Source organism: Vulpes vulpes, chromosome 1, assembly GCF_048418805.1.
Source record: "Vulpes vulpes isolate BD-2025 chromosome 1, VulVul3, whole genome shotgun sequence".
Lineage (NCBI taxonomy): Eukaryota > Metazoa > Chordata > Mammalia > Carnivora > Canidae > Vulpes > Vulpes vulpes.
In genome coordinates this window covers 92,278,752-92,293,490 of record NC_132780.1, presented here as the reverse complement: position 1 = coordinate 92,293,490, position 14,739 = coordinate 92,278,752, and the positions used below count along the sequence as shown (strand labels likewise).

At 34.3% G+C, this 14,739-nt stretch overlaps 1 protein-coding gene across 1 annotated transcript in view; it reads left to right on the top strand.

Moving 5' to 3' along the window:
- The window catches only part of PEX7 (peroxisomal biogenesis factor 7), an 81,289-nt gene that overhangs the window by 31,813 nt on the left and 34,737 nt on the right, over window positions 1-14,739 (top strand). The window contains exons 7-8 of the mRNA XM_025997893.2: window positions 471-584; window positions 2,101-2,156. Of these exons, the coding sequence (XP_025853678.1) occupies window positions 471-584; window positions 2,101-2,156 (170 nt within the window). The remainder of the gene's footprint in view (window positions 1-470; window positions 585-2,100; window positions 2,157-14,739) is intronic.

Genomic DNA, 14,739 nt, shown 5'->3' with positions numbered 1-14,739 from the left:
CTCTGGTTGACATGGAATGGGGCTGACTGTGTACCCAGCACCTGGCCTCTTCAGCCGGGAACTGTGGATTCCCCGAGGGCTCTAGATAGATTCGTAAAGCCTGAATAGATAGGAGACTCACCACTACTGCAGAGCTTCTCAGATATGATTAGATATTTGTATAAAGACATGGCCCATGAGAGTGGGGAACAGTGATTGGATTAGATTTAGAAAAACATGAAAATCAAATCTGTACCCTTTGCTTTCCCCCAATATTCCTCAGTTAACAGGTCTATTGCCTTTTAAGGCCTGGTAAAGCCTCAGAATACCCTGAAGAGAAGAAGGGTGCGCTTATTCGTCAGACATCATTTTTAAACCCCTATGTACTTACTGATACTACTAAAGGTAGATTGGAGAATCCACAATGCCATTTGAGACTAGGCTTTGTTCTGATATGTTCAATGGTCACTTTTCCCTGGTTCGTTTTGCAGAATCTGCTGGTGACGGGGGCAGTTGATTGTAGTTTGAGAGGCTGGGACCTGAGGAATGTACGGCAACCCGTGTTTGAACTTCTTGGTCACACCTATGCTATTAGGAGAGTGAAAGTAAGTGTTTATTTTTTCTTTTTATATATATAGTGTAAATATAATCAGTGAAGTACATAGAAAACACAGTTAGGGGTTGGGATTATTGATTCTTTTTTTGCATATCTCCATTAGCCAATTAATGGTGATGAACAATGAAAGCTAAAATTAGGTAAAATATTTGAATAATTATTGAATGAATTGGGACAGTGTAGTCGACTGGTACCAGCGATTAAATAGAAATGTTTTTTCATTCTGTCATTTCCATGCTACTATTCCTTTTCATATTTTTATCTGTGGTAATTTACTTTTGGTATTCTTCATAATTTTGCATTCAGTGGGAAGGTCTCTTTGTTGAAACTTACAGAAAGGTTTCTTCTTTTCTAACACAATAATAAATATGAATGTTCACAAAAATTTGGGGTATAGAAAATTTTCCACTCTGCCAACAGCAGAAGACGAGATAAAGATAACTTTTTTCTACTGCCCCCGAGACATGTGCTTGGTTATAAGGGGACTTATGTTAGCTTCCTGGCTTTTAGTGGTAGGTTTTGCTAAGTCACTGTGGAAAACATCTTATTAAATGGCATCTCCCAATCTCATTCTTTGTTTTATTACACTAAGGGTAAAGAAGTACTTTATTGATCTTTTAAACAAGATAATTGGGTTATTCCCATTTCAAAAACTCTAAATTTCAATTAAATTAATACTTTAAATTTTACTGGTTGCAATTGAAAGTATAAGACCCAGTGCCATATTGTCATTTTTAATGGCACACAGGTTTTAGTGGTTAAAAAATATTTTCAATATTTATTTCACAGTGCTTTTGAGAATGAAATTGGGTAATTTACTGTAAGTGTTTTATAAACTATAAAGCATATTCAAATGTAGTTATATTTATGTTATATAGCTATTAAAGTACTGGAAAGAAAAAAAACTGAAGAAATATAATTATAAAGGACAACTTATTAAAGTATGTTGATTACTTATCTAAAAGATATTAGTCTTTAAATTTTTAGTTTTTGTCCTTGATGTCCTTTTTGTTAGTTGTCATATGCAAATAGCATAACAATTCTTTTAAAGATGTTTTTATTTAACATTTAGATAATGATTTGATATACGTGCATATAGAGTCATAAGATGTATTCATAAAATTGGTAAATTATATAATTATGTATTTGTATGGTGACATACTTAGGTCCCTTATATTTGTTTGAGTCATTTTTAGATTGCAATTAGGAAATTGTATTTAATTTTTCCAGAATAGCAACTCTTTGGGAATATTTTATCCTAAGTAAGTGCTAAAAAGCTTGAGGAATGACTTTTCTTTGGAGAATTGTAAAAGTGAATGTTTTTCCTGCAGCTGATTCTAAAAGGCAAGATTCTTGCCTTGAATCAAAGCATATAAAGTTTGGGGAAACATAATTTTAAGTGACAGTCTTGATTAAACTTTATTGTGGCACTCCTGGGAATGACCTCATGAAGTAGCATGGTATAATTATAGCTAACTTAAAAAAGTTTTGTTTTGTTTTTATAGTTTTCACCATTTCATGCTTCCGTTCTGGCCTCTTGCTCCTATGATTTTACTGTAAGGTACAGTAGTTTTTGATAAGTTTCATTGTGAAATACCAAGTGGCATTTGTATCTTTTCAATTTTTATGAAAGATAATATATTTATTGTACTAATACGGAAATAATCTGAGCTAGGCACATTTGAATATTTGCCACTAGTATTAATATTATATTTGTTCTGTTTTTATGATCTGACCACATTCATAAATTCTTTGCTATTTAAAGACAGCCTGGCTGTTCTTTTTAAAAGCCTTTTTTTCCTGATAATTATTCGTGTAGTAACATCTTTCTACACAACAGGCTGCATAAATAATATCTTAAATTTAGATTTTAAAAATTGCAAAAATCCATTTCTCAGGTCTGATTATATGAATCTTAAGGCTGATGTTGTTATAGTTGAAAAAAATCAGCAAGGGTATATGTATGTTTGTGAATATATATAGATGAGTGTATATATCTGTGTGAGCACATCCACATCTATGTATGAATATGTGTGTGTGTGTGTGTGTGTCTAGCCATATGTCCCAGTTCCAGTCCCACACTATGCAAGATTTATTCTGTTTTTTCTTCTTTTCCAGATATGTAACTCCTAATACCCATTATCCACAATACATTGACTTTTTGCAAACCCTAGAAAGCTCAGAGTTGTTTCAGAATTGCAAAACTGTGCCTCTGTGAAACAGAATTGTATTAGAGTTCACATTTTAGAACTTTTTTTCCCCTAGTCCAAACACTGTGTTTAAAGGTTATTAGGTTAATTCTGCTCCCCTCCATCAATGTGGCTATGTCATTCATTGGAAATACAGTTTGATTCATTTGTTTCTGTTTGTATTCAATTTTAGGATTTCGTGCCATCCTAGTTGATTTTGTCTATTTTTCTGAGCAGACAAAATAGTAACATGGTTCCAAAGTCAAGATGTATGTAAAGGTATATTCAGAAAGGTCTGTTTCCTCTATTCTTTCCAACCCATTCTGTAGGGTCCCATACCCTGTAATAATCAATTTTGCTCTTAATGTTATTAAGAAAGTCACAAAGAAGAGAAAATACATTTACAGTACTGTATGTATATTGAAAAAAATTGCCTGTAAGCAGACCCACACAGTTCAAATTTGTGTTGTTCAGGGGCTATATAATAGTTTATATTATATAGTTTTTATAAAACTATATAGTTTATATATATATATATATATATATAGTTAATTTTATACATATATATTTGTCATGCTAACCAAGTGTGTATCAATTCTTGAGTCTTTTTAAAGTCAAGAATTGATCTTAAGTTTTATCCAAGGCTTTTTCAGCATCTGTGGAGATGATCATGATTTTTCTCCTTAGAGCTATTAAGGAATTACATTAATGAGTTGAACCAGCCTTGCCTTCCTGGGCTAAATCCCTCTTGATATTTGTGTATTATTTTCTTATGTGATGTTGCATTTGGTCTGCTAATATTTTATGTAGAGCTTTTGCATTAGTATTCAAAGGTGGTATTGGCCTACAGTTTTCTTTCTTTTGTTTGTTCTTTTCTTTATTTTTTTGTTTATGCATTGGTGTTTTAATGGTGTTTTAATGTCTTTATTTGCCTGTTTCATAAAAAGGAAGTTTCCCTAGTTTTCAAAGCCCTGGAACAATTTGTACAACAGAGATTATTTGGTCTTTGAAGCTTTGGATGAATTCCCCTGTGAAACCATCCAGGCATTTTTTTTTTTTTTTTTTTTTTTTTTTTTGTGGAGTACTTACTTCTTGATAATTTTCTTTTTTTTTTTTAAGTAACTTTATTTCTTTTTTTTAAACTTTATTTCTTATATGAAAATTGGTCTATTTAAACTTTTCATTTCTAATGGGATCAGTTTTGGAAATTATCCTTAGCTTATAGATTTTCAAATTTATTTGTTAGAAATGTCTGTAAAATAGTGTCATGACTTTTTAATTTCTCTTGTTTCAATGGTTATTTCACTCTTATTTCTGATTTTGTATGTTTGTGATTTCTTTAAGTTATTTAATGGTATATGTATGTTTTATTTTTCTTCAGCAAACAAGATTTTGGTTTATTGATTAGAACTCTGTTTTTCTATTCATCATCTCATTAATTTCTACTTTTATCATTGTTATTTCTTTCTTTTTACTGTCTTTGGTTTTACCATGTTCTCTTTTCAACTCTTGAGCTGGGAATTTATTTTTATTCTTTCATTTTGTTAATAAAATGTTTATGACTATGAATTTTCTTCTAGTTACTGTTTCATTTTTAGCCCATAAATTCTGATATATAATGTTTTCATTATCATCTTTAAAAGATTTGTAACTTCTGTTTGTATTTCTCTTCAAAGAGTTGTTTAATAGGAAGTTATTTAATTTCCAGATGAAAGTACTTTTTAATTTTTAAAAATTTGTTAAAAATTTCTAGTTTTATTGCATTATGATTACAGTTTTTAGTCATTCTGTTTTATAGAATATACTGATTTTGGGAGGGACCTAATAAATGATCAGTTTTTGTGAGTGTTTCATAAGCAATTGAGTAGAAGGTATATTCTGTATCATCAGACAGTGAAGTTCAATATGTGACATAAACTACTGATTGTTGTTTAGATCTTCTGTATCCTGTTTTATTTTTTGTTTATTTAATTTATTTTGTACTGAGAGTGAGATGTTAAAACTATTATCAGTGGGCTTCTTTCTGTATTTCCCTGCAAATCTTATAATTTGATTTCATAAAGGTAGATAGTGTAGTGTGTTATTTGGTGCATAGATATTTATAACAGCCATATAGTGAATTGAGACTTGTAGCATCAAAGAGAATCCTTCTTTGTCATAGTTAATCCTTTTTAGCTTTAGTTGTGCTTTGTCTTTTACCCGTGTCCTTGTCCCTGCTTTCATACTGTTTCCACATTCTAGGTACATCTTTTCCCATACCTTCATTTTTAGCTTTTTTGAAACATTTTATTTTTGATATGTCTTTTGTGTGGAGCATATACAAAAGTCTTGCTGGGTCGTGCTAGGTGAACTAAATGAAAAGTCTTTTTATTGTCATAGTTAAGTTTAATCTATCCATATTTCTTGATAAAAACATGTCTGGTATCAGGTCTGTCATATTATTTTATGTGGTGACTATTAATGTATATTATGTTATATTTGCTGTTTCTGTATATGATGTATTTTTTGTTGTGTTTTAGAGGGTTTTTTTTTGCTCTTCTGTTTACATTTTTTTAATATTTAGGTAAGTTTTTGTCTATATTAATGCTTACCTTTGGTATTTAAAAATTTTTAATGTCTTTATTTGCCTGTTTTAAAAAATTTAACCATTATCTGACTTGTGAGTTTTTAATGGTATTTTGACTCCTACTTATTGCATATAAAGCAAACAGTGAATTTATTCTACTTTCCTTTTCTCCCCCTTTCCCTTATTCATCAAATTTTGAATTATTTTATTTATAATTTGTCAGACCTTGCAACATATAACATATATTATTTTTCTACTCTTGTTTTAATTTTAGATATACAACTAAGTATATTAAATATCATCAATCTTTTTGCTGAAATTTCCCCACCATCTCCTAGTTTGATGACGTTTATCTTCTAGTATTCCTTGAAAAGAGTTGATGTGTTCAGAATTCTCAGGAGCTCTTGCATGTTTAAAACTATTTCTCTATAGCCTTGTTCTTAAAGTGTAGCTCATCTGAATATAAACTCTTCAATTTACATTTCTGAAGTGTTTTGAAAATGCTACCTCATTTTTGCCTTGCTTTTTATATTGTTTTTGAGAACTAATGCCAGCTGGAACATGGGACATAGCTCATTGAGGTTCTGTTTTTATTTTTCTTTTTACCTGTAATTAGAATTTCATGTGTGTTGGAGGCCTGTGTTTTGTATAGTTTTTTTTTTTTTTTATTTTTTTTTTAGACAGAGGGAGAGAGAGCAAGTGTGCACATACTACCTGGGGGGAGGGTCAGAGGGAAAGGGAAAGAGAGGGTCTCAAGCAGGCTCTATGCCCAACATGGAGCCCATCACAGGGCGTAATCCATAATCCTGAGATCATGACCTGAGCTGAAATCCAGAATGAGATACTTAACTGAGCCACCCTGGCACCCCAAGTCTTGTATAGTTTTATTTGTTCTTGTTCTGTATTAGTTTTTGTGAAGATGCTCTAGGAGTTTTGGATTTGCATGGCCACACTGCCTCAACTACTCAGAATTCCTCTCTCCCTTACTTCTGAGTCAGTAATTGGTATGGCAGAAGCTATATAACTTTGTTCTGTGGAATGTACTATGGAATAGAATAATATATAACAATGCCTTGAAAGAATATATTCCCTAACTTAAAAAAAATTATTCAATACAAGCATGAAGATAAACTGGGAAACATAATTACACTGAGGCTTCCAGCTATCAGTTAAAAGGATACCATAACCAGGTACTTTTTTTAATAGTCTGTATAAAATAGTAAGAACTGGGATCCCTGGGTGGCGCAGCGGTTTGGCGCCTGCCTTTGGCCCAGGGCGCGATCCTGGAGACCCGGGATCGAATCCCACGTCGGGCTCCCGGTGCATGGAGCCTGCTTCTCCCTCTGCCTGTGTCTCTGGCTCTGTCTCTCCTTCTATCTCTCAAGAATAAATAAATAAAATCTTAAAAAAAAAAAAAATAGTAAGAACTTGGCATGGGAGCCAAAGAATGGCAACATGGCAGACAGGAAGAAAACCTGGCAGTTGCTTGCCATCTACCCCAAACTTTTCAAAGCTGTAATTGTGAGCTAGATTATTGGCTGGAGGTTTGGGTTATAAATATGGACTTGAAGGCCATTAACTTACTGACAGTTCAGTCCACAACAATGAATAAGCCCAAGGGAGATAAGTTTAGAGAAAGAGAAGCAAAAAACAGGAGAGAATTTATGTTGGAAGAAAGAAGGAAACAGCCCACCTAAAAGAGAGCATGCAGTATGCCACAGAAACTTTAGGAGAGGATTTCAACCAGATGTGGATGGCCAGTGATGTGAGATCCTTTGGATGAGCTGAGCAGTATGAAGAGTAGAACTTTCAGTTTTCTCTCTTTACATAGTGTCACTTGTGGGCTCAAAAGAGATTTCTGAATATAGAATCTAGTCCTTGGATTTCAAAGACCTTTCTGGTGTTTGAAACTGATCACTGGAGATTTGACCGAATGAGATGGGGCATTAATCTTTTGATCTCATTTTTAGCATCCCTAACAATTTTAATTGGGTCTTTCTGGTTTCAAGGTATTATTAAGGGGCATATTAAATCCATTTCTGTCCTGTTTCTAATTAAAGGGAGAAACCTAGTGACTTAGCTGTACTTTCTTTTCAGAACTGTCATCATGATCTTAACCCTACTGGCCATTCCCCTTTTTATTTATATACTTGAGTTTCCTTAAAGACCCAGTTGAGAAATGCTTTACTTTTGTAGATGGTAGATTTGTCTCAGAAATTTCTGTGAAGCCTAGACTTTGAATGTGAACTGTACTATAAAATCTTGTAGGTAGCTAAACATGCCCCAGACCCATCACAATTTGAAGTTCAATCACAATTCATCACAATTTGAAGTCTTACTTTTCTCTCTATTTCTAAGAATTAGGTTTTGCTCCTTTCCTGAATCCTGAGCAAGACTGGAGATTGGGGGATAGATGTTTAGTGCTTCTAGAGAGAGGAATGGCTTCTTTGACATGCTGCAAGATCAAAAGTGTCATAGCTGTATTTGTAAGCATTTGGAAAAAGTGAAACGATAATTAAATAATACGAGATCCTTAACATATAACTGACCAAGACATTTAATACAGTTTTCCTGGGCAGCCCTGGTGGCGCAGTGGTTTGGCGCCGCCTGCAGCCCAGGGTGTGATCCTGGACTGGCTCCCTGCATGGAGCCTGCTTCTCCCTCTGCCTGTCTCTCCCTCTGCCTGTCTCTCCCTCTGCCTGTCTCTCTCTCTCTCTCTCTCTCTGTCTCTCTGTGTGTGTCTCTATGAATAAATAAATAAAATCTTAAAAACTAATACAGTTTTCCTATATAACTTAGAGCCCAGGTTTCTTCATCTGTAAAATGGAATTAATATCTATCCTCACAAACTGATTTTAAGAATTACAGAAGAGGACACACTTGAAAATACTCTGCTTATTTTTCACTGTCCCAACCTTTGCTTCTCTTCTCAAGACACCTCACCAGCCTTATTCAATAAAAGGTCTTATATATCTCTGAGAAAAAATAAATAACTATAGGGCTCAAGCACAAATGATATCCGTGCCCACTGTAGGCCTGTAGATTGATCTAAATCTGTACCTATCCATTTCTCTTTTATCATCAGACATGAGTCTGATGGTTGTTTTCAGGACTCTGTGAAATCACCCCGTTTCCCTCTTATATCATTGTTCTCCAACTCCCTACTGCTCCCTTAGCCTGTAACTTATTATTTTATGTCCTGTATCTTCTTTTAACTTCTCTCTTACATTGCTCTTTCCTTTCTAGCCAAGCTGTTAGGGTCTCCTAAGCTTCTGTCCACCAGGACCATTTTAAAGTCTTCATGAGAATATTATTCCCAGTCAAGCCTGAAGCCTGGAATCCTCCCCCCCCCCCCCCCCCCCTGCAAAATTAGTTAACATTTTCTCAATATGAAGTGGATAAAAAAACTTAAGTCAAATTCCATCACAGGCAGTATGTAGAAGCGACATCCTCTTTTTTTCAGAAATAGAATTTTAATTTTAACGTACATTATGGCTACTTTATTATTCCACGTTCATACTAAATATAACTGGAAATTAATAATTGTGTATTTCAATATAGGACTATCAAAGTCTTTATTAAGAGAATGAAAGTAAGTAGTAAATGAAAAGGAGATCATTTTTTAAAAGATTTTATTTATTTATTCATGAGAGACACAGAGAGAGGCAGAGACACACACATAGACAGAGGGAGAAGCAGAGGGCTCCTGTGTGGAGCCCCACGTGAGACTTGATCCCAGGACCCAGGGATCAAGACCTGGGATCAACCACTGAGCCATCCAGGTACCCTGAAAATCATTTTTTAAAATTTCATTTTTGACTCTATATATTTTGTAATTCTCAAAACATGCTGAGAATACAACTTTAGTGCTTTAACTATAGTAATGTCTTCTGTGAGTTTAGTCTCTCGTTGTTTGTGTGTGGTGACTACACGGTGGAAAGATCAGAAAAGATACGTTTTTGGCAGATTTTTTTACCCCATGTGATGTGAGTTAAATTTATCCTCTGAAGAATTTTAAATCTCATTGGATTAATGATATTTTTAGTGTCAGAAAACTCATTTTCATAAAAAATTTTAAGACAAAAGACCAGTAATACCCTGTTTAATTTTCAGAACTGATAATTATACAGATAGTACCTCTAGATTTTGAATGGCTGATTTTTGTAACATAAGCTCTTTAAATATAAGTTTTCATTTATTTGTCCACTTTTACATTTTGTTTAGTTTTTTTAAGCCTTTAAAATAATTCCTATTGTGGACATTATGTCAAAACTGATGAAGTGATGGATATCTTAGTATTATGGAATTCAAGTGTCATATTTTTGTTTTATGTGGATATGTTATCGTATCTAATAGAAAAAGCTTTCAGTCCTTTACCTGCATAGTAGCTCATTATGTTTCACTGAATAAATAATAAAAATCTAAAAATTTGTATGTAACATAGCATTTGAAAGTAGTGTGTTTAGATTTAATAAAGACTCTAACCTTCATGAAAAACATCAGAACTCCCTTTAGCTGATGGGCAATATACTCTATAAAAATACACATTGGTTCTCTCACTCAAGATGGTACTAAATCTAAAATATTTCATAGTGAATTATTTCCATTCTTCTGTGAATGTTATTACCATAGATTTTAGCACATTATATTCTTCTTTTTTTTTTAAATTTAAATTCAATTTAACAACATATAGTATAACACCCAGTGCTCATCCCATCAAGTGCCCTCCTCGGTACCCATCACCCCATTCCCACCCCTTCCCTTTTGCAACCCTTTGTTTCTCAGAGTTAGGAGTTTGTCTTCCTCTCTATTTTTTCCCCAATTTCCTTCCTTTCCTTTATGGTCCCTTTCACTATTACATTATCTTCTTCTGATGTACTCTCCATTAGGCTACTTCTTTCTGCACTGAGCCATGTTTGTTATGCCAACCATGCGTAAGCATGATTTGAGTTCTGAGTGCTTGTGTTTGGTTTCATACTAAGTGAATTGTTTTGTAAACACAGTCAGAAATCAGCAGATCCAGTATGTATGACAGCCAAACAAAAGGAAAAGCTGTTATAATTATGTTTTTTCATTAGAAAAATCAACATTTTGTCTCTTCCAGGTGTAACAAATATTTCTCAGATATTTAAAGATATAACTTTTACAAATTGATAAAACAAATATGATAAATTTAAACTCAGAGTGATACTCTTCAGCTTCATGATACTTTTATAAATATTCTAACCTTCCAAACATTCTTTGTGAATGGTCTTCGGTAGTAATATACCAAACAGCAGTGGTTTTTTTTTTTTTTTTTAGACTTAGAGTATTTTCAGCAAGAAAAATATGAAGTTAGTTTTAATTCCAGTGTTTTCAAACTGTTTTCATCCAAGCTTGTATGATGCGAAATTTGCTCTGCCTATACCAGCAACATTAATGTTTCCAATCAACTGTTAAGCTACTTTGGTTACGGGCAGCCTGGGTTGCTCAGTGGTTTAGCGCCTGCCTTCGGCCCAGGGCATAGTCCTGAGGACCCAGGATTGAGTCCCATGTCGGGCTCCCTGCATGGGGCCTGCTTCTCCCTCTGCCTGTGTCTCTGCCTCTCTTTCTCTCTCTCTGTGTCTCTCATGAATAAATAAATAAAATCTAAAAAAAAAAAAAAAAAAAAAGCTACTTTGGTTACAAAATGGTAGGGCTGTACTCTGCTTTAAAATTCAGGCATTTTAGGGACATCTGGGTGGCTCCGTTGGTTGAGTGTCTGCCTTTGGCTCAGGTCATAATCCTGGGGTCATGGGATCGAGCCCCACATCTGGCTCCCTGCTCTGTGAAGAGCCTGTTTCTCCCTCTCTTGCTCCCCTGGCTTGTGCTCTCTTCCCCTGTCAAATAAATAAAATATTAAAAAAGAATAAAAATAAAAAAATAAAATTCAGGCATGTTTATAGAATGCCTGTTATCTTACAGCCCTTGTAATAGATGGTTCTGAATAGCTTGCTGATGAAATGATAAAAAGCAAAGGCCTAGACAGAAGTAGAAACATATTTCGGGAGTCCTGAGCATGTCATATGTGTTGAGGTTAGTGGGAATAGCAGGGAGACATGTAGTTACAAATCCAGATTTGGGGGTAGTGACAAATGTGAGTTGAATGGGCTAATTGTGGGATGGCACATTCTCGGGTAACATAGAAGTTAGGACCCAGACTATGGAGCCAGGCCACCTTTAACTATCTGTATAAACTTGCATAAACTATTTTAAAACATTATGCTCAATGTCCTCTTCTGTAAAATGGAGAGGATAATAATACCTACCACACTGGTTTATTGTGTGATGAGTAATATCCACAAATGCTGACACATAGCAAGAGCTGTGTAAGTGTTTGCCACTATGGTCATTAATACACTGCCAGAATGGATGGTGACAGAAGACCATCTATTTGGAGTGGAGGCCCATTTCAGCTCTAGCCTTCAAGGGTGAGATGATAATTTGTATTTTATTATCATCAAAAGCAGGCAGCCCCAACCTGGCCTTTTATTGTCCTCTGCCTCCTGGGATTTCAGTTTCTTGGGACAACGGGCAACTTATTGTCAGCATGTTCTCCAGTACATAACTTTTAGTTTTAGTTCAGAGCTCTAAAAGTATAAATATCAGATACTAGTATTTTTATCAGTGCTTTTCTTGTTTATTAGACCAGATAGTGATGCCATTTTAATTTAACAGTTTGTTATTCAACATAATTCAATAAGGGCTGACTAGTGGCCTGAAAAATCTTTAACACTGGCTCTCTAGGCAGGTGGGGGTGACCTGATTTGTAGTGTTTGAATAAGTCCTCCCACCATGGCCAATATCAGGCTGCCAGCATGATGTGATACCTGTAAGCACAGGGTTGGGAAGCTGTGCTCAGCCAGTTCTCACAGAACAGAACAAGCTGGCTGTAGCACTCCATGGGGGCTGGCCTAAACCTGGGTGACTGTGATCTTAATAATTACTGATTTAAAAAAAGCTTCTGTAATTATAATATGTGTACATGTGTGCATTTCCACTGGAAAATGTCTGGAAAGTTACATACCAGATAAACTTTAGGTAAGCATTCTTTACTTTCTCTCCTTTTAATGGTTTTTACCCCTTTGGAAGAACATTTTTATCCATTTATTTATATGGACCTGAGGCTTAATGTGTGTTTCCCTGGTTATATTTACATTTTAAATTTAACCTACAGTAATTCTTAGTGGGGGCATATTTGATTTTGTGGTAATGCTGGCAGACACATCTGGCGTTTAGTGGGCAGAGACTAGTCCTGAGGTGCTGTAATGGCCAAGGCAGCCCTGCAGTTAGGAAGTGGCTCCCCTTCATCCAGGGTCAGTGGCCCGTGGAATGGATTTCAGGCAGTAGGAATATTGAGCGGGATAGGTCCAAAAAAAAAGTCTTCATTATGCCTCAGATTCTAACACATCAGTATCTATTCTTACATTTAGCTTATTTTTTTCAAATTTTTATTTAAATTCTGGTTAACATATACAGCATGATATTGTTTTCAGGAGTACAACTTAGTGATCCATTACTTACATGTAGTACCTGGTGCTCAAAATGATATGACTTCTTATTTTTGATCAGTTATGTCCAGTTTATAAGATATGCTAATAATACATTATTTCCCTTAATTCACACAACACCACCTTGGGCGTGTACTCCTCATTTTACCAAGTATGCAGTGATGCTGGGAGATAGGCCATTATCACACAGCTGGCATGTAATGGAGCTGAATTTGAACCTAGATCTTTTATTTCCTAATCTGGTACTTTTTATATTACTCAATACCTGAACACTTCTAGTAGGCCCAGGCCTTTATATTAATTTCCAAATAGTATAATTTCTCCCTGTTATGTAAACATTATCTTCTTAGGGACAAAATATGGTATTACCCAAAGTATCTATAATTGTTTCAGGATTGAAGTATTCTACATAAGTGGTCTTGACAATGATAGATGCATAAAAGGTTATGTGCCGTACTTTTAGCTTAACAATTATTATCTACACAGACTTATAAATAAAATACACAGACTTAAAAATAGCCATTTTTCACATACACTCACTTTTCTGGATTTTTTGGGGTCTCTATTTTGGGTCGTTGTTCTCAGAAGTCAGATTTCTAAATTATTGCAATGTTACTGTGGGGAAATACATACCTGATGATCTGTCATGGAGTGAACTCTATTACTATGATATTGAAGTATATTTAAATTCCAAGTTACAAATAGGATACATTCCTGACCAGACAGTATACTGAAACTTATATAATTTTAAGGTTTTATTGGGAGATATTAGAGTAGATAATCTAGGACTAAGACTTCATAACTGTTTCATTTATAAAAAATATATAAGTGTAAGATACGATGAAATTGCTAACTTTTCTAAACATCTACTCATAACTTATAATTTAATAAATTCTAAGTTAATAAATAGGTGAAAAGAAGTACTAAGTGGGGGTAGGAAGTTATCTAGAAGGGGCACTGGCCCTCCCCATTCCTTGGTCTCTGGAGTATATAGGAAAGTTCTATGGATTCAAAAATCCTCAATGTAGTAGGATAAACATATGTTCTTATGAGTCCATAAGACTTGGTGAAAGGCCATTTCCTCCATTTACTAGCTGTGAAATACAGGAAATGATAATTTGCAGGGATGTTTAGAAGATTAAATGAAACTATAAACACCTTTGGCATATAATAAGTGCTCAGAGAAATAGCAGATATTTTAAATGAGAATAGTTATAATAAGTTTTCTATTTTAAAATGTAAGTACTGTAGGGAGAACTAAAGTATTCATCATTCATGCCTTCCCTAGCATTACTTTAATAAGATAATTATAGTGCTTAAACTGTGGAGGAGCTCTGTGAATGGGAAGTCTTTTTACATTGTCAAGATGGGTTGGGGGAAGCATACCTTGTGAATTTGGGGTAGCATGACCCAGAACAGAGCAAATTTGTACACACAGACAAAGCTGAATATATGTGGATCATTTTCTTCAAATGCATAACCACATGACTACTTCTACTTCAATTAAACCCATCTTTTTCTCTAAGTTATCTATATATTTGTTTTAAAAAAATCACTGTTGAGGGAGGCAGCATGATATAGGAAAAGAAATATAGGTTAAAATTCTGGATTTGCCATCACTAGGTATTGTTTTATTTAATCTCTTACAAAGTCACTTGACCTCTCTGAGCCATTGTTTCCTCAGTCATAAAATATATTATTATGAAATTTAAATATCAGCGATGCAAAGCTGTCCGCATAGTGCCTGGCCCCTGTCAAGCACTCAGTATATTTTAGTTTCTTCTCTTTTTCATTCACATAGATATTCCTCAAACTTTATAGTACTGTGTCAGTATAAATATACACTCTTATATGTCTAAT